Source organism: Amaranthus tricolor, chromosome 11 (assembly GCF_026212465.1).
Source record: "Amaranthus tricolor cultivar Red isolate AtriRed21 chromosome 11, ASM2621246v1, whole genome shotgun sequence".
In the NCBI taxonomy this organism is placed as follows: Eukaryota; Viridiplantae; Streptophyta; class Magnoliopsida; order Caryophyllales; family Amaranthaceae; genus Amaranthus; species Amaranthus tricolor.
Genome location: NC_080057.1, coordinates 24,798,716 through 24,822,548, shown reverse-complemented (window position 1 = coordinate 24,822,548; position 23,833 = coordinate 24,798,716). Strand labels below are relative to the sequence as shown.

The following is a 23,833-nucleotide window of genomic DNA, read 5'->3' as shown; positions in this document are numbered from 1 at the left end:
ATCATGTAAAGTTGTAGGAAATGTAAGAAAACCTAGGCCAATTACTGGACTACTAAATGTGGCAGGTTGATCGGCAGGATCATATGCACATAAAATTTTTTACTATTGTGTAATTTTTAGTATTTTTTTTTTGCGTCTTCGCTTGAAACTCTTCTCGAATAGGAAAAATTCATATCCTAAGATTAACAAGAGGACAAAGTAAAAGTGAAGTTGTGATGGCAAGAGCTAGCATGGGCATAATTGTAATAACCTAAGAAATATATTACTCACACAAATGAAATGCTATATTATACTATATCAAGAAACCTAATCGACTTTGCAAGAGATGCTAAAATCACCTTCTTGTGGGTGAGTTTGTAATCAACAAGAAGTGCATGAATACCCTAATAGGCTACTACTATTTATTTAAGTACATACTACTTACAATCTACCTTTAATCTATGATGTTGCTAACAATGGAGAGAAGAAATATTCATCTTATTTTTCTCATAGCTACATTTCTATCAATGATATCCAAATCAAACGGTCAATTTAGACCATCACCTACAACGCGACTCCCAACATTCCCTGCCCTACGTCCACTATGCTTGTCACAATTTACGCTAGTTAACCATGCATGTTCTGTGCTTCCTTATTCGCCAATGTCGTCATCCCCTCCTAAGCCACCATCTTCGCCTCCACCTTCACCTCCCGCTCCAAGTGTGGGTGCACAATCCCCATGCTCCCCGACAAATACGAGTCGTAGGCACAGGCATCACCACCGACACAGAAGTAACAACACCAGCAATAATGAGTCACATCTTAGTGTTGCGGAAGATGAATGTTGTCGTTGGTTGAAAGAAGTAGATACTCAATGTGTTTGTGATTTGCTTGTTCGTTTGCCAGTTTTCTTGGCTAAACCTGCTCATGATTATACGGTGGTTGTCACTGATGATTGTAGTGTTACGTATCATTGCCTAGGACGGGTTATAACGTGAAAAATTTTATAAGATCATAAGATGGGCAATTCTCTAACCTTTAAATAAGAGCAACTAGAAACAGTGCAGAGCCTCGAATTCATTTGGATTTGGAGCCTCAAATTTGCTGGAGATTCAATCTCTACTTTTATACTATAATAAAAAAATACAATAATTGCATAGTCATATTTCTTTTAGTTTCTTATTTCGTTGGTTATATATTGACTAGGTATTTTTTTAATAACAGTTACAATTTCTCAAAATAATAATTTAGATATTTCACAATTGTAGGCCAATAGTGATTTTATAAGACTTGGAGCAAATTTTAATATTTTGCTCAATTCTCCATGAGACTAACACACTTATAAATAATACTTTCAGTTGTTTGCAAATGACTATATCATAAACTTTTGAAATAATAACTGTTTGCGTAATTGCATATAATAATGACTTCGACGTCTTCTTTGTAAAAATTCTGATTATAAAGTTAACAAAGAGTAATTTGCAAAGAAATACCTTATAAAATCAGTTTTTTGTAAAAAAATACCTTTAAAATTTTTTTTTTTGTAAAAAAACATCTTTTAAGAGACTTTTTATTTAAAAAAACACCTTAAATCAGTTTCCGGTGACTTTTGTCAACTTTCAGGCGTTGACTATGCCATTTGTCAACTTTCAGGCGTTGACTTTTGAGCTCAAATGGCATAGTCAACGCCTGAAAGTTGACAAAAGTCACCGGAAACTGATTTAAGGTGTTTTTTTTAATAAAAAGTCTCTTAAAAGGTGTTTTTTTATAAAAAAAATAAAATTTAAAAGGTGTTTTTTTACAAAAAAAACTGGTTTTATAAGGTGTTTCTTTGTAAATTTTCCAAAATTAAATGTATAAATTTTACATATTCATAAAATATGGGTATGAATGGTGAACATATTAGAATGCAACAACTAAATATAAACAAAAGTGATACATGTATATATTGGAGTAATTTGGAAATAACATTCTAATACGTCTAAAGCTTTTAAAATATATAAACACAATTTTTTCAAAAAATTGAAAATTTAATAAAGTAGGATGTAGGAATAAGTTGGTGGTCAAAGCAGATCTGATGATCCGATATTTATCCGAACTTATAATTGAATCCTATATAATTCGACGTAAAAATTGAATTATCAATTATATAAAAATCAAAATAGACTCTAAACTTTGATTTTAAACTGACTCAAAACATCTAATCGAAATTAACCAGATAACCCGTATAAACATAAATTCGAAAATTTGAAAAAAATAAGATTATTTAACAACTTAATTCCAAAGATAAGCTCCGTGAAAACTTATTTCCCAAGATAAGCGTTCGTACATTCAAGCCTAGCCTCGGGAAGAGTCGCTGTTAGTAACAGCGAAAGTGAAAAAAAAAAATTAAAAGCCCAAAGTCGCTGTTAGTAACAGCGATTTAAAAAAAAAAATTTAAAGCCCATAGTCGCTGTTACTAACAGCGACTTATAAAAAAAAAAAAAAAAAAAAAAAAAAAAAAAATTTAAGCCCAAGGCAAATTCCCGAGCAGGCATGGTACATGAAGCCCATCTTCTCAATTCTAATCGGAGGAATCCTTCCTTTTGGAGCTGTTTTCATTGAACTTTTCTTTATACTGACATCCATATGGCTAAACCAGTTTTACTACATATTCGGCTTCCTTTTCATCGTCTTCGTCATCTTGATCATCACCTGTGCTGAAATAACAATCGTCCTTTGCTACTTCCAGTTGTGCAGTGAAGATTATAATTGGTGGTGGAGATCATACTTGACCGCTGGTTCCTCAACCCTATACCTATTCTTATACTCTATTTCCTATTTCTTCACCAAGCTGGAAATCACAAAGCTGGTTTCTGGGATCCTTTACTTCGGGTACATGTTAATCGGCTCATACGCATTCTTTGTATTGACCGGCACAATGGGCTTTTACGCTTGCTTCTGGTTTGTGAGAAAGATCTACTCTTCCGTGAAGATCGACTAGTTATCGGAACAGGTCAAAAATTTAAAGGTTTTTACTGAGAATTCTCGCGAATCTGCAATTCCACTCCAAACTGCAGAAGAACAATATAGGAAGATTTTTTTTTTTTTTTTTTAAGTCGCTGTTACTAACTTGTCTTTGGGCTTTTAATTTTTTTTTTTTCACTTTCGCTGTTACTAACGGCGACTCTTCCCGAGGCTAGGCTTGGATGTACGGACGCTTATTTTTTTAAGTTGCTTAGATGTTAATGGTAGATTACTACATGAAAGTATTTGTAGCCCTATGGCTGACTACTTGTTAAGATGTAGATGGGTACACCACCTACCTTGAGGATTTGTGAAAGGCCAAGACTTTTTAAAAGAAAAATATACAGATAGATATATGTTTGTTTTTGATTAAATTCATGCTGCATTGTTGGCGGAATGATTCATCGCCCAAAAGTCTGAGTAGTTAACATCAATTCACTCATAATAAACGTGTGATACTACGGTAAAAATATATACATCTACATATATGTTACCATTTACACACAAAAGACCAACAGTTACAAATGAGTATGTACAAATGTTTAATAATTACAAAAGTATTTTAATGCTAATCCTCCTCCTGTACCCTGTCTAACTGTGACGGTTTACGACGCCTCCTGCGATAGTAAGAGGCCGTCGCATGACGCTCGGGTAGGGGAGGTGATTGATAATGTGATGATGTGGCACCCTGCGAGGACCCGGCACCGTAGTCCGAGCACGTTAAGTCAACCTCCTCAAGATGAACCTCGGGGTGATGAGGAGATGACTCGTACTCGTACATAGTGGTGTGGGGCGCAGTCACTTCCGGAATGAAGTGTTGAAACTGCGTGCCTAGGAGTACGCCTTGGGCAATCTCCCGTACGGGCTCCTCTTGGGAGGAGCTGATGACTGATGCAATGCCCTGTGCCTGCAGTAAGACTTAATTATTAATGAAATGTTTAAAGTGTAAGTTGTATGGATAATAATCAATGTTGAAGAATACTTACAAAGTGTGTCATCGTCGGTGCTGCGGGATTGTACTGGGATGCCGCCAAGATACCTCGTGGTGTCATTCATCGACGAGTAATGAAGAGGAACCACGGCATGTAATCCGCCGTAGTAGGTGCGCCTGCAGCGTCGATCGGCGCACCTTGGGCAAGCAGCTCTAGCCTGTGCTCCCAACGAGCGACATGGCGCCAGTTGACCTCTAGCTAGTTCTTGGGTTCCCGACCCTTGCGAGAGTGGTGGAGCTCCGCTTCTGTGTCACATGGAGGCGGGATGCCCTGTACCATCCCAAATTGGCGCAGTACGCGCTCAGGTAGATGCACTTCGACTATGTCGAAGCAGATCAGAGGTACAAATGCTCTCCACGCCCCTGACAATATGCCCGAGTGCTGAGGCAATGTAGCGTATGCCTCAGGGGGGGTAAGGGTCCCATAGAAGGAGCTTCAACGAATTCATTACTCTCACTATTAACATCATCCCAAGGCTCATTTGTATCTTGTAAGTTAAAAGTAACATCATTTGAGACTTGAAATTGAACTTGATTGGGTTCATTACAAGGATAAGAGGAAGATGGAATAAAAGGATTTTCGGTTTCTTGGGTAGGGAAGGGCGTATGAGAAGGGGCAGAAGAAGTTTTATTCATAAATGCATTTGTTTCCACAACGTTCACATCTTCGTTCCCTAGGGGTACCTATTCTACATATAACTCTAAAGAAGGACTAGGGGTAGACCTTGAATACTCCCACATTGCATCTATAGCCTCCTCATCCTCAACCGGAAAAGCTAACAAATCTCCACTCAGATTGTATTTAAAACTTAAATTAACAGTACTTCTTGTAGTGTCAATGCCAATCCTAGAGCATATAAAATGTTTAAATTCATTCAAATCCATGTATGAGTTGCATGCAAACAGTTTACAATTTCCCCCAACATACTTAACATTGTTACTAGTTGATCGAATTGAACCATTCCAAAAGCATACAACAGTCACACGAAATGAAGCCATTTCTACAACAACACATAAAAAATCAACATCACCATCAAGTTCATAAATATATGACCACTATACATTTTACATTCAACAACAAATTCTGGAACAAACTTTTAAAAATGAGGATCAATGTAAATAACAACTACATTTGACATAATCGTAGAGCTCAAGTGTAAATGCCCACTACACATGACATACAATTTAAAATCACCACCAAATGAAAAAATTTATAATAAAAACGAACCTCAATTAGCTGTAGATCAAGAAGAATTACTTAATTGCAAGCTTGTCAACCTACATTAATGTAAAATTTGATTAAAACACAACAAACCCTAATTTTTCGAATATTGAAAAAAAACACAAAAAAAATTACCTTAGGTCGATCTAGGAAGACTACAACACTAATTACTGGTACAAACTTGAAATTTGATGACTTTAGTTGAAGGATTGAAGTTTCTTATAAAGTTGGAATGAAGAAGGAGAAAACGTAGGAATTGCAAATGAAAAACAAAAACGCGAAATGAACTGAGGAAGAAGATGTCTGGAAAAATAAAAACATGATAGTCGCTGTTAGTAACAGCGACTTTCAACTTTTAATTTTTTTTTTATTTCCCCTTATTCGCTGTTAGTAACAGGGACTTACCAGAGGCTGGGCTTAAACGTACGGAAGCTTATTTTGGGACATAAATTTTCCAAATCTTATATTTAGAATTAAGTAGATAAATAATCTTATTTATTTCAAATTTTCCATAAATTCCTTGGACGTAACACATAAAGGCCGGCAAGATTGGATGGTTAGAAATTAGAAGTGGAAAAAATGGACTCTCCAGCACCTTTAAACAATCCACTCTCGACATTTATCCACCAACTCGGTACCGAACTCACCACTAGACTCAACGACGGCCGTCGACTTGCCGGGAACCTAATTTCCACCCTCTCTACGGCGGCGCCTCGTCGGAGAATTAACCTTCCTCTTCCCCTCTCTTTGCCATTTGCTTCCATTGGACAAGCTAAGCAAATTAATGGCGTCGCTTTGAGCACCGATAATGTCGCTAAAACCCTAGCTGGAACTTCTGTATACACAGTTAGCAATGATAATAATGAATTCGTGCTGATTTCTGATCCTATTAATGGCACTAAGTCTATTGGATTATTGTGTTTCCGTAAAGAGGATGCTGAGGCCTTTCTTGCTCAGGTTTTTGTTCACCTTTTGTTTGTTTTCAGATTGTTATGTTGTGAAATTGAATTTTTGGAATTAATTTTGGAATTTCAGGCTCAGTTGAGGAGGAAGGAGCTGCGGAGTCAGGCTAAAGTTGTTCCAATCAGTCTAGACCAAGTCAGTAATGCTAATTATTTGATACTTCTATTGCATTTTTTTGATTTCTTTTTGAATTTTGTAGAAGTTTCTCATTGTTTCCATTGCGAAGTATATATTTGCTTGAACTAATAAATTTTTTAATATTTTTTCGAATTGGGGAAATGTTGTTCCATGGATTGGTCATTACTCATTAGGTGGTTTACTCATAGTTTTGATTGAGACTTGAGAGTTTGATATTTTTTTGTACATGGTTGGAGGTTGGTGTTGGTAAGATTGCAAGGTTTATTCAGTCGCTTGAACTACTAAAAATATAGAATTTCCTCTTGTGCTACAAAATATTTTTGAATTGGTGTAAAATTGTTCAATGGATTGGTCATTAGATGGTTTACTTATAGTTTTGATGGATTTTGAAATTTGGATATATTTTTACATGATTATGGTTGGAGATTGCTTTAGATTAGATGATAGAGGTCATTTGATTATAATTCTAGGTATGTTGTGTTGGTTCTTGGGAACCTTACAATGCAGCAAAATATTGTACCAGCTTGGGCACAGAATGTAATGACAAAATCTTGAAGATCCTTGAGACCATTCAATAATATCTTTTAGGAAAACTCTCCTTATGTTCATGCAAGGTGGAGTAACTTCCTTAGATAGGAGTACAAAGGATATAACTCTGAATAGTTAGTTTTTCCACAAGTAATAAAATCCCCTTTTTGTGCTCTGCTTTTACAAGTTAGGTCATGATTCATCTGGTATCTTCAGAAGAGGTTTATCTCGATTTCACTTTAACAAATTAATCCTAGATGTGTCCAAAACCACAAACGACCTTTTGGTGGTCACCGGTTACCCTTCATTATGATCCTTATAAATCGTTAAAAACCTTCAACATTGGATTGCTTATTGTTTTTTGCTTTAGTTCAATTAGACTAAACTTTTATGGAAATGTGCTGAAATTATCACTATTTTCCAAATTTCCTGACATTTTTGTTATGTGACCTATGAACTGCTGTGATAATGTCCAAAATTGTTGCCACTTAGCAAGTTACCTAACTTACTTGAAGGGATAGTATAACATTGTTGTCTTTTTTCTTGCAAAAAGCTTGATGGAATAAAGGACTTTGACATTGTTTCATCTTTTTGCTTGCTTGTCTCCTTATTTAATGGACTTACCACTTTTAGGTAGGCCTGTCAAACAGATCAGGTTGGGTCGGGTTCGTGTCATATATAAACAGGTCATAAAACCCTTGACCCAAATCCAACCCATTTAGTTAATTTGGTCGAAAATCACAACCTTGACCCGACCTACAACAAATCAGATTGACCTGATTTCGACCCACTTAACCCATTTATAATTTTTTTTGTTTTCGTTTTAAGGTTTTTAACGTTTATCAAATCTAATTTTTTTAGGCTTTAATTTTAACTTTATCTTTTTTTGTTGTTTATTTTGTATTTACTATGAAAAATAAGAAAATATTAAATGAACTAAGTTTAGCTTATACTTTTTGATTTAACTCGTAATTAAATGGGTTATACAGGTTTTTTTCAGGTTTAAAATTTTGACCTGAACCTAACCCATTTAATACACAGATCAGGTCGGATCAACCCATTTAATTAATTGGGTCAAAAGTCTCAACTCAAATCCACTTATTTCGGTTTAGGTTCAGGTCGGATTAGCAGGTCGGGTCAACTTTTGTCAGTCCTACTTTTAGGCAATGATACTAGATATTTTGTTGCAACATGATCCTCATTATGAGTTTACAAATTTATCATTGGATTAGGGGAAGGATTTGATAATAATATTTTAATTGCTCTTGATTTTATGATTTCTAATTTGACGAAGATGGATGGATAGGACTTTAAGATAATTGATGTGTTTTCTGGAATGGAAATGTATTATTTCACATTCTGATCAAGACATTTTGCGAAAATTAATTGTTGGTTCTATACCATGAATGGTTGGAACTTGGAAGGCCAAAATTATCCTAGTCTGACAAACTTTTAGCTATATAAAGTGATATTTGGCAGCTCTTCAATGGAGATATGAATGGATAAATGGTTGATATGAGATACATATACAAAAGGATGTGTAAACAAAAGTATAGATGGATTTCTTGCGGTCTTTAATAGTTTATTTTTTGTGTAGCCTTTTACATAATTACTCTCTCTTTTATTTTCTCCTCTATTCCTCCTGTTTTTCTTATGGTTTCATTCAACAATGTTTATTTGGTAGGTGTACATGTTAAAGGTTGAAGGAATTGCTTTCCGCTTCTTGCCTGATCCGGTACAAATCAAGAATGCTTTAGATGTAAGCTTTCTCTTTTAACAATTATCTATAGCAATTGCTTTTTTGTCGTGTTGGATCCTTTCGTGGAATCTTGCAAGTTTTTCAACAAAGTTAGTTTATTTCCCATCTATGTATTGGCAATTGCAAGTAAGTTAAATTTTTAACTACCTACATCGTATTAGCAAATGCTATGGGTCCTTTTTCATAATTAAAAAAGGGATTTTTTCTGTAGCTTTACTCACTAGTAGTAGAAACTAGCATGTTGTGATGAAGCTACATTCTGCAAGTCTAGAGTGGAAGCTATAATGAACCTCCACGATTAGCCCCTAGTAAATGATGAAAAAGCATCGAAAGTCACTAAAGCAAGCAAGTATGCATGAAGTTACAAAGCAAATATGACAATACTGTTATTTACACATACTAACTCAATTCCATAGGAGCATCCTTTACATAAGTCGCCCTTACTGAGTTTAAAAAAAGTAAATGCTCCCTTTATTCCACCCTAAGTGTCCCATTAGTTTGGCACACATGCCAATTCACTTATTCAAGCCTTAGTATCGCTAATTTAATAAAAGTAAAATTATAAAAAGTTGATATTGATAGTCTTTGCATTGAGATGATTAGACGAATCAAAAAAGATCCTACTTAACTTGTTTTAACTTATAGATTAAGAGTAAGGGTCATAAATGAATAGTGTCAAAAAACTAAGGAAAAAATTACCTAAAATAATCCAACCTTTTTCATAATTTTCCTACAATAATTTCATCTATTGATTAACCATGATTAATTCCAATTTTAGGGGATATTTGCCTAGAGTAAACTCGGGTAACTTGATAACCTGCTATTGTAGGTAATTTACCAAAAAATAATCTAAAATTAATGTAAAATTAGAAAAAGATATTTACAAAATTAACTAAAAAATTTTGAATAATAAAAAATCAGAAATAAAATTCTAACTTTTTTTACATTTTTTTGACATTTTATTTTAATTTATTATTTAAAAAAAAATAAAACTTGCTATAGCAAGTCATCCAATCACTGGGTAACTCAAGGCAAACACCCCTAAAGTTGGGATTTTCATGGTTAATCAATAGGTGAGATTATTATAGGAAAATCACAAAAGGTTGGATTATTTTAGGTAATTTTTCCAAAAACTAATGGAACACTTAGGTTAGAACTGAGGGTGTAGACTCCTTTGGATAGAATTGCCCATTAAAATTTGAACAAGATGTAAAAAATTTCAATATCTTGTTTATCTCATTAATATGGTTTCTCAATAGAGATCTAATCTATTGGAGAATCTGGGAGTATGGTCCGAAAAAGAGAGAGAATGAATGATTAGCTTCTTGGATGCTAAATTGCTCAAATTAGATACAGGGATGGATATTGGATCATGTATGAGCTAGTTTTATAAGTTGGTTTGTGCAGGAGAGAAACCATGAAATGATGCCTTATATATGTCAGATTTAAAATTCGTTCTTCTGAATTGCAAATTGGCCTATTGCTTGTTCCAAGTTCTCGCTCGTGCTTCACTGATGCACCTTGCACACGACTTGGGTGCAAAGGCAAGATGTATTGTTAGGTGCCAGCTTATTAACTGACGAAGCAAAAACAACAATAAAGGCATTTCTTACGCTGCATATTATTGCCTTCCAGTAAAAATTTTTTTAATAAAAAGAAAACTGATGATCATATCTATCACATATAATAGCCTTACATTGCTATTTAGACATTGAGCAAAAATTAAGCAAACGGGTACATTGAAGATGTGGCATTAGCTTTAAAAATTCATGATGGTTCTCTGTGAAAAGGATATGTGTAAACACAATCAAATCAAGTAAAAATGGAAAGTGTGTAAACTAATATTGGACCAAGGGATCACATGTATCCATGTCATGCCCCTGGTACACATATTTTGCACAAAATAGCTTAATTCAGAATCCATGATTTGTTTTGGTCCCAAATCATCCCATGTATAAAGCAATATCTACATTACTCCTACATGCAAGAAAATTAGATTTCTTCATGTCAAAATCCATATTTCCTCCGTTAAGTTTTCTATGAATGGTAAACTTGAGGAGGGACATAGAAAAATGTTTAAATTAAAAGAGTATCCTAAAGAAAGATGGGTTGCTAACCAATATCTTGTGGTCATCTATCAAAGTCCTCTTGTTTTAATCATTTCTGCCAACTTTTCCTTGTGTCATATTTTACTAGCATCTTACAAACATGTTGATAACTTTGAGGTAACAAATATTCAAGAAGAGTAGGTGAAAATAGGTAATCATTTCTCTTCATACCATACACATGTATAGGAAGTGATACATATTGATCTACAGCATGTGAATGAATACAAATTATTGATGTTTTAATCTGCTTAATATATGTATCCTATGTAAATTCCAATTTGTGTTCAATATTGACAACAGTTACTTTTCTGCTGCAGTTGAAAGCGTCAGAGACAAAACGTGGGTTTGATGGCGTTCCTGTGTTTCAGGTTTGCAAGCTTTGTTATTTTAACGTTCGATATAAGTCTAAGTTCTATGTTTTAATATGTTTTTATTGTGAATATACTGATTTTCTTTTCAACATTTCCCTTGTCTTGGACATTTCTTTTTTGTTGGACTCCTTAAATGGACTTATTGATAAACTGTATTCTATTAGACACTGAGCATGTAAAAGCAGCCTGTTTGGAAACTGAAAATTGAAAATAGATTGTGTTCTAAATTCTGATTGTCAATTTTGGGGAGAAAAGAACTTCCTAGAATTTGAAGTTGTGACCTTCATGATCCAAATGTATGAATTGCTAGTTTGCAACTAACCAACTTGGAATCATAATAACTTGAAATTTTATCCTCACTTTAGTTTTTGATCTCCCCTCAAGGAAGCACCGATTCACCTTCACAACATTTTTTACTTGTTACAAGCGTGCATGTGACTTTTTGCCCTTTTTTCGATTATCACTTTGATAAAATTTGTTTACCCCTGCAGTCAGAAGTTTTAGTGGTAAAGAGGAAAAATAAGCATTATTGTCCAATATATTTCCGGAAGGTCAGTTATTCATCAGTCTTTTTTAGTGCACATCAATGAATTTTGATGAAGTCTTATGTTGTGCTTCTTTGCTGCAGGAAGATTTAGAGAAAGAACTGTTTTTGAAGACATCGCGAGGCCGGGGTTCTCATAATATAGTGGTATGTTATCTTTAAATATCTGCATATTCTGAAAAATTTTTGAAACAATAATTTTGTTATGGTTTTTGTTTGTGTCATGTCAAAGAATGCCCATGCTTGATGCCTCTCCTACACAAAATACAATTGTTTAATAGGAAATATTGGTATTTATAATCCAACCGCACATTCACTTATATCAAAGTATATTATTGATTAACTCAATATAATCCAAACTGTTGAAGCCTTGAAGGAACCTCCAAAACAAATCAGATTTGCTCATAAGGCTATCTTTTCCAGAAACAAATTTTAGTTTCCTTCGTCATCTTCTTGGGATGCTTGTCGTGACATCTTCCCTTTTTGATAGTTTTTTCTTCTAATTCATATGTGGTGCTTAGCAAAGTCCTTTTTCTAAAAAACACTAGCATTTGACTAAAAGTATCAAAAGTGCAGTCTCTCTAGGCCAAATCATAAGTGTTGACTATGTCTCGATTCATTATTCAAGTTTATTAATTGAATCACTGAAATTGAAAAGTCGAGTATAAATCATATCTAGAATAAACACTCAACGTAACCTTTTTTTACTTGATGAATTAGAGGTGAATAGATTTTTTCAATGTTTACTACTTGAAACTCTATACTTTTGTAATAAAATATTGGTAGGAATATTTTAATAACGCTTGAAAGCTAATACTAACATTTAATATTTTTTTATTTTACTCTAAAAACAAAGAAGAAATTGAAAACACCAAGGAGAAAAGGGAGGGCCCTTGTAGATTTGTTAGGAAGTTTTCAACCATGAAAGTTTGTGTGCATTGAATGCTTGTCCTCCGGCCCAAATCCAACTAGTTTATTGACTACTTTATGCTACATTATGCAGTTTTAATTTTTATATAATGTCATTTTGATGATTCTCGGGACATGAGTTGTGAAAATTGACGTAGTTGTACTTTTTTCACCTCATGACAATTGACCATATGGATAATTAACAATCTTTTGATGTAAAAGACTTAAGATATCTCGGTATGCTATTGAATATTAACATTTTGCCCTTGTTAGGATTTAAAGGTTTGGCTCTTTTAATAATTGTGTCCTGGCTCATACTGTCATACATTCACTTTACGCTTCATTTTTCCTGTTCAATTGTTGAATAAGCTGTGATTCACGCAATTGTTAGATATAAATGATATTTTCCTCCTGTCAGCGGTTGATTTTCTTTGTTCTTTAATTTTTAAGTAGTAAAACTTTTATTCTTTGTTGTGAGTACAGGTCGGGAGTTTAGAAGATATTTTGAAGAAAATGGAGGTAAAATTGGTGCTTTTCCGGTCTCTTAATTTTGTCAATGTCTGGTTTTTTTAAGTATTGCAGTGTTCTAAGTGCTGTTATTAGTTTAAGTATTTCTTCCTTCACTTCCCCCCGAGTGAATACGCATCAGCAATTCAGCGTAGCTATAATCTTTTTCGGATGTTAATTTTCTTTCGGTTTAGTGCTTGATATACTGTATACAGAGACAGCAGAATACATGCATCTGAGTTAATTTTGTGAATTGGATGCAGATAAGTGAAAAGAATTCTGGCTGGGATGATTTCATATTTATTCCACCAGGTAAAAGCCATACTCAACATATTCAAGAGGTGACCAAGGCGTGATGTATCGGGTACATTTTTTCTGCTTGTCTAGTTTGAGAAGCAAAGGATGGCATAACTCGTTTTCTATTCGATCCCTTATTTTTCTTTCCTATGGAATGTCCGTTTTTGATGATAAGAGTTCTGTCGAGGACTCGAGGTTTTGCTAGTTTTGATTAGAGACAATTATAAATAATCTATAATTATGTCCATAATTAACAATCACATTTAGGACTATTGTGCATGATGTCTTGGAGAATTTACATTTTTAATAGTGATACCAATCAAAAACCTCAATGTTACCAGTATCACGAGCAAGGATAAAGTTGTGCAAATCTGATTTCTTTGAATCCTACCTAAATAAAAATCATTTAATGACATCGGGAGATAATATAATGTTGAAACAGTGATATGGGTTATGTCTGAATTGACATCTATTTCACTGCCAAGTGATTGGAAACAGATAGCAGTAATTAAATGCCATATCATTATGAAATGAATTTCTGCCAATAATGACAGCCCATGTAGGAAAATAAGAAAATTTGAAATCAATAGGTGGAAAAATAAAAAAAATGAACAAAATAATTTAAGTTTTAAAAATATTTCAAAAGTAAGTGAAAATTTCAAATCCGTGGTTTGGAGCTATTCTCAATCAGTAACTGCGAACAGACTTGCTGTACAAAAACACGCATCAGTTTCTTTTTTTCTATGAAAAAACGGGACAAAGTAGCTGTTTGCAGTTAGTAACTGCGAACAACTATTTTGTCCTATTTAGCTGTTCGCAGTTAGTAACTGCAAACAGCTCCAAACCTCAGGTTTGGTATTTTCACGCTTTTGGAATATTTTTAAAACTTAGATTATTTGATTCATTTTTTTTAATTTTTCGCTTAATGGTTTTAAATTTTCGAAAAATAATACTTCAACTTAAAGATGGAAGCGGGTTGGCCTGTCCTGGCATGTAGGCTGCTATTCATGGTACGACTTGGTACAGTACAATTTAGCACGAGGCAAGATAATCACAATACATGAACGACTCAATACGACAAACTTTCCAGAAAAAATGAAATGGATAAGCGAATTTACAAAAAAAAAACTAAAAAAGAAAAAAAGCCCGAAATAAGTCAACAATCAACCTATTTCCAAAAATAAGCGTCTAATTTCCAAACCTGAAGTTTGGTGCTGCTCGCAGTTATTAACTGCGAACAGAAAAACTAGTCAAAAAAAGTCAAAGAGTTGTTCGCACTTACACAGTAAGTGCGAACAGAGCTAAAACCTGGTCAAACAGGGTCAACCCCTGTTCGCAGTTACTAGGGTTTTCCTTTGTTCGCACTTAGTAAGTGCGAACAGCTCTTTGACTTTTTTTGACCAGTTCAAACTAGCCGTTATATTGCCAAACTAGCCGTTAAATCAATCTTTTATAAATCCAAAAACCTTATAACTCAATTCATTCATTCATATTCACCAATTTATCATCCTAAGTTAAGGTAATTTTCGATAATTTAAATTAATTCTTTATTGTTATTATTGAATTGAATTATTGTTGATTTTGTTAATGCTTCTAATTATAGTCTTTATGCTTTTTCATTAATATAGAGGTAAAAGATACATTCAATGGAAGAGCATTGTCATTGTGGTCATGAAGTTGAATACAGTCATGATTGGATCGATTTTGATCCTGGGCGTCAATATGTTGCCTCTCCACGATTTTGACCCTAGGTTGTAATGGTTCTAAGTCATGAATAAGCTATGTATTTCTAATCGTTGTTAATGAATTTAAGTTGAATTTTTGGCGTCATCCTCCCTAATTATTGAGTCGTTTTTGTTTGATGTATTTGCAATAGAGACATCATCATAAGTTTTTACAAGTCAATGTATGTTCCAGGCGGGATGAATCATCGCCAAAAGTCCGCGCATATGTAAGTCAAAGCTTGGAGATTATGATAACTAAATAAACATATATATACGACTAAATATATACAAATGTTTGAAATATACAACTAAATAAACATATATATACATAGTAAATCAAAATACACAAAAACCTAACACTAATGATCATCACCCTCATCTATCGTATCCAACTGAGTTGGTCTCCTATAGGCTACAGCTCCTACGATAGTAAGAGGCGTTCGTGTGTTGCTCTGGTAGGGGAGGGGACTAGTACTTTGATGGCTGGGATGGCCCAGCCTGCGAGGTCCCCGCAACGTCACCGGGATATGACAAGTCCATCTCTTCCAAATGAACGTCATAAGGAGGAGATGAGACGTGCACATCGGCGGTAGCCGGTGATAACTCCGCGGCGACTTCCGGTATGAAGTATTGGATCTACGTGCCGAGGAGCATGCACAATCTCCCTCACCGGCTCCTCGTGGTTAGACCGGATCACGGCTGCCACACCTTGTGCCTGCAAATAATAGTTAGTTAATGTAATATTATAAGGTAATGTACATAATAAAGTAATAAAGACTTAATCATTTAAATGCGAATAAAGACTTACAAATTCATTTAATTATAATCTTTTTGATATATAAAGTAATAAAGTATATAATGTAACTAAGTTCATACATATATAATGTACATAAAATTCAACTAATAAATCAATTAATAACAACATCAAAATTTCTAATAAATGTACATAATATTCAACTAATTCAATATGCTCATCAACAACAATACTTCAAAAAACAACAAAATAAAGCTATTAAAACAATTAAATATTACCTTCATCAGTTGTGGATGAATAAAAAGAGTGTAGATTTTAGAACTAGTGACCTACATTCGAGTAAATAACCAAAATTCATTAAAACCCTAAAAAACGAGATATATATATATATATATATATATATATATATATATATATATATATATATATATATATATATATATATATATATATTAAAAAACATGCATAAAAAGTTATCTTTGCGCAAGCTAGAGTATCCCAGACTAAATTTAAAGTGCCAAATTAAAAGAGGAATGTAAGAATTGATGGATTGAAGGTAGTCCAAGAGTGGTTTTTGAAAGGGGAATGTCGAGTTTTAATAAGTTAGGGTTTTGAATTAAGGGAAAATGAGGAAGAAGAGACCTGCAGCTGTTATTATGCTCGATGGTGTTCGCAGCTGTTATTATGCTCGATGGTGTTCGCAGTTACTAATTGCGAACAGCTTCTTTGCCTTTTTAAAAAATTAAGCACCTGTTCGCAGTTAGAGTAACTGTGAACAACACAAAACCTCAGATTTGAAAATTAGACGCTTATTTTTAGAAATAAGATGATTGTTAACTTATTTCGTGTTTTTTTTTTATAAATTCGCTTATCTATTTCATTTTTTCAACTTTCCATGGTTCAGCCTCATTTTTGGATACCCAAAGTACAACATGATACGACATTGTTCACCTGTTATGGTGTGATTTAACACGAGGCATGATGGACACAACAAGTAGGTGCTCCATCACGACAGGAACCACCCCCCCCGACTAATAATGACCCATGACTATCACCCGCCCTAACTTGCTAACAATTTACACTGACTTACAAAATGACTCGTTCTAGTTTAGACTCGTCTAATAACCATGTTTATAAACTATTAATTAGTAATGGTCTAATGGCTTGTTTTATCATAGTAGTATATCTTTATTTATGATTAGTAGGGATTGTTTTAATTATATTATTATCAACCTGTTGACAAGGGTTGGTTTCAAATCAATCAGCTTTGATTTAATGGGTCAAGAATTTATTATTTGACTAATTGCAAAATAGGGACTAGACGAATAGTGCTCCTGCCTCAACAAAGATCAACAACAATGCCAACGCTTTAATTTTCTTCATGAAACATGAAAGATCATAGCGGAAATATCAAAACCATGGAAAAATGAAACAGAATTGTACCAGATTTTTAGCATGCAAGCTCAACAAAACAGAAAGTATCATGATGTGTCGTTCTTCACCAACTTTCATGTTAGTTTAGAATAACTAGCATGAAACTCGACCTCTAACGTTCGACCAGCACAATTGTTCATACATCGTTTCCTTCTTATAAACCAAGCCCTTGCTATCATCATCAGCGTTCATTTGAAACATTAAACCATCTAGTAAAATGGGATAAAGACGGTACATCATACAGAACTTGGCAAGCAAAAATTATCGAGTAGGCAAGCATTCTTCGAAGATAAAAAGACGTTACTTTCATCCAAGCACGAAGCGAGTTCTTCAATGATGGCACAAGGAGTTTACGATTCTCCATATATACAATAATCTTTTTTCCTCGACAAAATAAGTACGCCATGACCCATTCAATATCTACCTTTTGCACAAGAATGCCTCAAATGAAGTTACGGATACGGTGTATAGGCCATTGTTCTTCAAAATTTCCTGAGCTCCAGCTGGATTCTCTTCGAATAGGCTTCCGAAAATTTCTTCCAAAGACTCATCAAACTTCTGTGCATCTGGATGGTAGTGACCGTAACCCTAGATTCCTCACATAATTTAGAAACGAATAGTGAAATTCGAATCTCAGGATCCGCTATTAAAGCACAAAGGAAAATGCAGGAATCTGAAAGTACCTCAATAAACCGCAAAGGACTAGAGCCTGATTCACCTCCCAGTCGAATTCTGCTCAATTCCTGGATGTCCAAGTTTAAATTTCATGCCGCAAAAAGGTCAATAACATTTTACGATTAGTCTCTTGGACAGAATCCAGCAACAATTTCCAGTGCACCAAAAAGATTTGCGTTGTCGTGCAGTGGTGTACATCTATATAGTTCACTTTATACTGATAGTCACATACTTGCACGTCTATCTAGTTTTAAAATTTCCTGGGAAAAGGTTCATTCTTAAAATAACGCTTGCTCCATCTTTTTTATTACAACATTTCTTCCGGGTATGAGAGTTTTTCGAGAAAAATGTTGCAACTAAAAAGCGATATGAAGTATCGGTTTACAATTGGATTGATAAATTGTACCCTTAAACCAAATAGGGGGACGGGAATTTGGGACACTTTATATTACTTTTAGACAAAAGGAAGTATCGAAGAGTGTCTATAGACTCTATTTCTGTCAATTACTCGTTATCACATACGGGCTATGGCACCATTGTATGTACATATAGATTCTATCAATATAGCTCTATGTGTCCATAGGTTCATTGCATATTATAAACAACAATAATAAGCGAATTACAATCTTAAAGTTTGGGATTTTTGCGAGTTACAGCCTCAATGTTTATTTTTTGTGAATTACAGCCACTAAAGTATCACAGTTTATAGTGTTCAGGCCAAATCACATAATTCTGAGCATTTTAGTGTTTGGAATTTTGTGATTTGGCCGAAGCGATGTAGACTTTGATAATTTGGTGACTATAATTCGCAAAAAATAAACCTTGAGACTGTAATCTGCAAAATTCATATAATTTTAGGTTGTAGTTCGCAATTATTCTATAAATAATTACAAAAAGAAGTATAGAAGAAATGTTGTTTGCAACTTTGGATCAATACAACAGCTTATTTGAGCAATTTTCAGGTCAAGAACTTACAAAACGCAATCTACTTTTGTCCACCAACGGCAACCAGGACAACGAAAACAGGCTTACGGATAGAGTGATTTAAACAAGGAACAGACGTCGTGCAGAGAATTACAGTAAAAAATTTCCTCTTCCTACCTACGATCTAAAAGTCCGTAAATTGCTTTAGGACAGAATAAAAGAAAATAGAATAATTGATTCAATATGTCATGTTAGAAAAACATGGTCAAAAACAGAGAAAGAACGGCTACCTTGAGTTGAAGTTGAAGATATTTTATATAACTGGTGAAATCATGCACAATGGATTCTTGGTTACCCCTACTACCCTGCAGCGTCACAACCGAAACAAAAGTAATTTAAGCATAGTTCTACAAAACAGGTGACAACTTTAGTACTAATAATAAAAAATGCCACAATAGCGATTGTTGATGGAACGTAGAGGTGTTCATTCGGGTTATCGGATTGATTTCGGGTAGGGTGTTTCGGGTCGATTTAAAGTCGGTATTTTGTGCTCATATTGGCTTTTACATAATTGTAAATCCACTTTTAAGTCTGGTCAAAATGGGTTTGGTTATAAAGTCAAGTAAATATTGGAACATCGGGTCTATTTTGAACACCTATAATCAAATATAACGTCAATATAGAGCAAAGACGTATGAAGTCTTCAAATGGAGACAGGCTGCTTCAAGATAAACCCTCAAAGAAAACAATTAATGTTAGAGTATATAACATATTCTGGAGCCTCAATCATCAGCTTAAGTTTTTGATTGAGTTGGTTCCTTAACATGATCTCAAAGCCAATGTGACAAAAGGTCACGGGTTTGAATCTCAACCACCCCTCATTTAAAGTGGAATATTTAGTGCCAGGTATGAGGAGGTCTTGTGTTGTATCCACAATTCTAGCCTAATGCGCTCTCGTGTGAGGGAGCGTGTTGGAGTATATAACATATCCTGGGACCTCAACCATCAGCTTAAGCTTTTGGTTGAGTTGTTTCCTTGATAATTAACGAAACCATTCTAATTTTTAAACGAAAGAGCTTGAATAAGTCACTTTTTATTCAAGTTCCCATACAAGAGTAAGTAGATCCTAAGATGAAACTAAAGAAACAATTTATGTACCCACTCAATACTAGCCCTTATTATTGTCTAGTGAAGTATCGATTAACATGATCTGTACCACTTTCGTAAGAGCGGAAGATTAACTTACACATCGGTCCCATAAAGTGACATGCGAAACTATTAGAAAAGTTTCCCAAAAGCACTTTTATACCCCTTCCCATTGTTTATACCACTCCTACTTGCAACACGACACACAATTAAACTAGCAAATAAGATCCTCATCACCTTTAATGTTCCAGGAAGAAGCTCTTTTAGTGCTTTCACCTTTTGAGCAATAATGGATCTGCGACGCTGCACGATAGCAAAATTTAGGAACCCAAGTAAATGGATTTAATATGATCATAAAACAGTACATATTATTGTAAAATATAAAAACCCAGTAGTAAAATAACACACAAAACCATCATTTCAAGATCAGAAAACTAAAGAATGATTATGACTTATGAATATAAATTACGATAATTATCCAACAGTGATATTACTGATGTTGTATAGACACCCCTGACTAGAAGTTTTTTCCTTCAAAGGTAGAAAGAGAGCCACATACCAACGGTAAAGGCCGACAAACTACTCTTGTGAGAGACCGTCTCTTGGTGAAACGAACTCAAATAAGAAGCGCGTCTCTCAGTGAGACCAGAAACCGTCTCATACAACAATTTGTGATTCAGATTTAGATGGAAACTACAAGGCAAACAAGACTCTCCTTTTTGAAGTACTACATACTCCCTCCGTCCCTTTGAAATTGCTATTGATAGATCGGTAGCAATCTCAAAAGGACATAAGTGTAAGTGCTTAAATATTATTTCTACACTAAGTTAATGCATGTGTTGATGTATAGAGCCGAAAAAACTTGAGAAAAAGATTAACTCGGAACATTTCAGAATGTAATACTCAAAAACATATCGGAAGTGACAGTACACCTAACTAGTAAAGCAGTATAACTTACGGAATCAGCTTCTGATCGGTTTTTGGTTTTTTTGCACATACTCCTCAAGGGTTTTGGGGCTGAATAAGATGTGTCTTCCTCTCCTTTTAAATTGGACTGAAATTCATTGGCATCGTTCAAGTTTACCGTGTGTACACTCTGTTGCAACTGAGCATATAACAAGCAGAAAGATCGAATAGTTGTAATTTTTATAGATTATTTTGAGAGAATCAGAAAAAACATTCAAATAGACAATATGATATGCTAAAGCAAGCTGAAGAACATTATAAGAAAGTTGTCACCTCAGCTTCTTTCCAGTCCATATTCATACAAGTCTCGCTTGAAACAGGTTCTTCCTTCGGAATCCAGTGATTCAACGGCTGAGAAGATAATCCCAACGCTTAATTTCTAACTTCCAAGTTCCATTTACTCCACATTAGAGGTGTTCCACGGGCCGGGTAAAGGCAGGTTAGGTAAAAATTTAAATGGGCCAGGTCGGGACGAGTCAAAGCCTGTTTAAATCCGACCCACTTTGACCCTTTTTTAAAAGTTCATAAAATAATTTTTTTATTCTACTTTATGGCCCGTTGGGTCGACCCACCTATGTATATAATGATTTCATATAAAAATATAAAAAAAGTGGTAAATTTTTTTCGAAACCAATTCCTATAACTATCCGGCCCGACCCGACCCGGCCTTTACATCAAGGCCCGTTAATGACCTGACCTGCTAAAGACCCGTTAAAATGTGACCTGACCCTTGACCTATTGGGTCGACCCGGCCCGTCGAACACCTCTATTCCACAAGATCAAATTACAATTAACATTAGCATACAAAATTGAAATAGAACTAAGAGGAGAAATTCACCACAAAACTACTAAACATGTTGTTTCCACTACTATCCTGTGGCCAACCGAATGGAAGTTGTGAGCTTTCAACAGAATTGTCGCAGGTTTCCAGTGTGAAATTACTGATCAGTGAATCAGGCATCGGCAGATTATGGTCAGCCAATGCAACAGATTGTGGGTTAGCAATAACATTATACATCGTGTTCATTTGGGCCCCGGAGAATGCACTGGCAGACAGTGTTGTATCTCCATCCCAATCTTGGCTGCCCATCGTAATATGGTTGGTCGGATCAGCTGGAATCAATGAAAGACTTCTGTTGTAACAATCAGCAGAACCGAAAGATTTTAGCTCGCCTTTGATCATTGTTTGTCCAATCACTAGCACGAATGATACAAACAAACAATGTGATAAAGGATAATCAAACAAGTCGGAAATTAGAAGGAAAAAAGATTTGATACAAAGTTCTCCAGCATTTCTATTTACACAAAACGAAATTCAGATACGATACCAGAAACAAGACGAGAAACGAGAAACATTAATTTAGTGTTTTTATTTAGAGTCATGATGTTGTCTTAATATATTGATCATTAAATAAAAATATAACCATACCACTAATCATAACAAAAATACTAATGTGAATCAAAAGCAATATTGAGGCCCTTTATTTAGGAGCTGTGTGTGATCAGAGACTTTGCACAACTCCAATCATGTAAGAAACCCCACATCTTAAAGAATCACTATTAGAGTATATAACATATCATGGGGCCTCAACCATCAGCTTAAGCTTTTGGTTGAGTGGGTTCCATGACATGGTATCAGAAGCCAACGTGATAAGAGGTCACGGGTTTAAATCTCAACCACCTTTCATTAAGTAGATGGTTGAGGCCCCATTATATGTTATATACTCTACCAATCACAATGTTGGTCAAAAAAAACCCACCAAATTTCACCTTTCATGATTTTTTGTTTACTAACATATGCTTTAAAAAATCATCACTATCTCATGATTTTTTAGCCACCATTGGAATGGATGATTTTTGTGTTCTCTCCACAAAAAATTGAGTTCATGTTAATTAAAACACCATTGATGATGGTCTAAGGTCTTAACCATAGAGTACACATAATTAAATAAGAACCCACAAGCAAAAGACAACTACTTTTCTCTAAAAGATCATTTCCCAAGATTACCATTGCCTTCAAACATCCATTAAAATGGATTTCACCAACAAAACTCCATGTGCTATCATAAATTGTGTCAAGAGACCAACTCAACCAAAAGCTTAAGCTGATGGATGAGGTTTGGGCTAGAAATATGGATGAAGCACACACCCTCCTCGTACTTGCTGTAAATATTCCACTTTAAATGAGGGGTGGCTGAAATTTAAACCCATCACTAACAAGTTGTTTGAAGAAATTACATATTAACAACAATTGGGCAATGAATAGAGAGAATTACAGAAAAAAAAAACAGGGGATATTTATATGCAAATAAAAGCTACACAAACATGAAAATACACTGAACATACTTAAACCATATTGCTAACTTAAGCTTTAGTGATTTCAACATAACAATTTATAGAATTAAAAAAGGTTTATGATTTATGAAACCTGAAGATTTCTATATCAATGTAAAGCCAAAAAAATTCATAAAATACAAAAAAAAAAGGAAAAAACATTTAAAAAAAAAAAAAAAAAAAAAAAAAACAAGCTAGCATTAAGAGAAAAGGTGAAGTGGGTTACTCACAGAAGAGAAGAAAAAAAGGTAAAGTTGGCAACTTTGGAGTGAAAGACAAAGATGAACGTTAGGGTTCTTTCTTTTTTTTCCAGTGAAAAAGGAAATGTAATTGAGTGAATAGTACAACACTACAACTGCCTCTGCTACGAGCGCAGAAAAGAGCAGTGATTCTTTAGTAATACACATGCACACTACTATAGTAATAGTAGTACCACCTTCAATATAGGTGTCATGTTATAGCTATGTTTTTGAATTAGGTTATTTTTTACTTGAGTTTGGGTTAATTTAGCATGTTGGATGAACTTTAATTTTTTTTCCTATCAATAATTTTTT

The 23,833-nt window shown here is 34.4% G+C and overlaps 4 protein-coding genes across 7 annotated transcripts; 3 read left to right on the top strand and 1 right to left on the bottom strand.

The window, feature by feature from the left end:
• Positions 1–94: 94 nt before the first annotated feature.
• Positions 95–1,405, top strand: LOC130827702 (uncharacterized). The gene has a single exon (XM_057693522.1). It carries the CDS (start codon positions 441–443, stop codon positions 975–977), a length of 537 nt encoding a protein of 178 aa, XP_057549505.1. The 5' UTR covers positions 95–440; the 3' UTR covers positions 978–1,405.
• LOC130826687 (transmembrane 9 superfamily member 7-like) lies at positions 1,403–3,323 on the top strand. The gene is made up of 2 exons (XM_057692254.1): positions 1,403–1,422; positions 2,491–3,323. The coding sequence occupies exons 1-2, from the start codon at positions 1,403–1,405 to the stop codon at positions 2,960–2,962; spliced, it is 492 nt and encodes a 163-aa protein (XP_057548237.1). The 3' UTR covers positions 2,963–3,323.
• A 2,412-nt stretch (positions 3,324–5,735) lies between these two features.
• On the top strand, positions 5,736–15,198 carry LOC130827699 (protein TIC 22, chloroplastic). 2 transcript variants are annotated; one of them, XM_057693519.1, is made up of 9 exons: positions 5,736–6,155; positions 6,234–6,296; positions 8,512–8,586; positions 11,012–11,062; positions 11,557–11,616; positions 11,694–11,756; positions 13,002–13,037; positions 13,289–13,389; positions 14,951–15,198. In XM_057693519.1, the coding sequence occupies exons 1-8, from the start codon at positions 5,778–5,780 to the stop codon at positions 13,379–13,381; spliced, it is 819 nt and encodes a 272-aa protein (XP_057549502.1). In that variant the 5' UTR covers positions 5,736–5,777; the 3' UTR covers positions 13,382–13,389; positions 14,951–15,198. The 2 variants fall into 2 exon arrangements, with proteins under 2 accessions (XP_057549502.1, XP_057549501.1); XM_057693518.1 differs by lacking the exon at positions 14,951–15,198 and having other exon boundaries at positions 13,289–13,662.
• A 2,029-nt stretch (positions 15,199–17,227) lies between these two features.
• LOC130827698 (uncharacterized) lies at positions 17,228–23,689 on the bottom strand. 3 transcript variants are annotated; one of them, XM_057693515.1, is made up of 8 exons: positions 23,510–23,689; positions 21,784–22,142; positions 21,219–21,296; positions 20,938–21,084; positions 20,217–20,282; positions 19,124–19,198; positions 17,918–17,977; positions 17,228–17,822 (listed from the first exon to the last, which is right to left on the bottom strand). In XM_057693515.1, the coding sequence occupies exons 2-8, from the start codon at positions 22,126–22,128 to the stop codon at positions 17,655–17,657; spliced, it is 939 nt and encodes a 312-aa protein (XP_057549498.1). In that variant the 5' UTR covers positions 22,129–22,142; positions 23,510–23,689; the 3' UTR covers positions 17,228–17,654. The 3 variants fall into 3 exon arrangements, with proteins under 3 accessions (XP_057549498.1, XP_057549499.1, XP_057549500.1); XM_057693516.1 differs by having other exon boundaries at positions 21,784–22,078; XM_057693517.1 differs by lacking the exon at positions 17,228–17,822 and having other exon boundaries at positions 17,957–19,017.
• Positions 23,690–23,833: the final 144 nt, after the last annotated feature.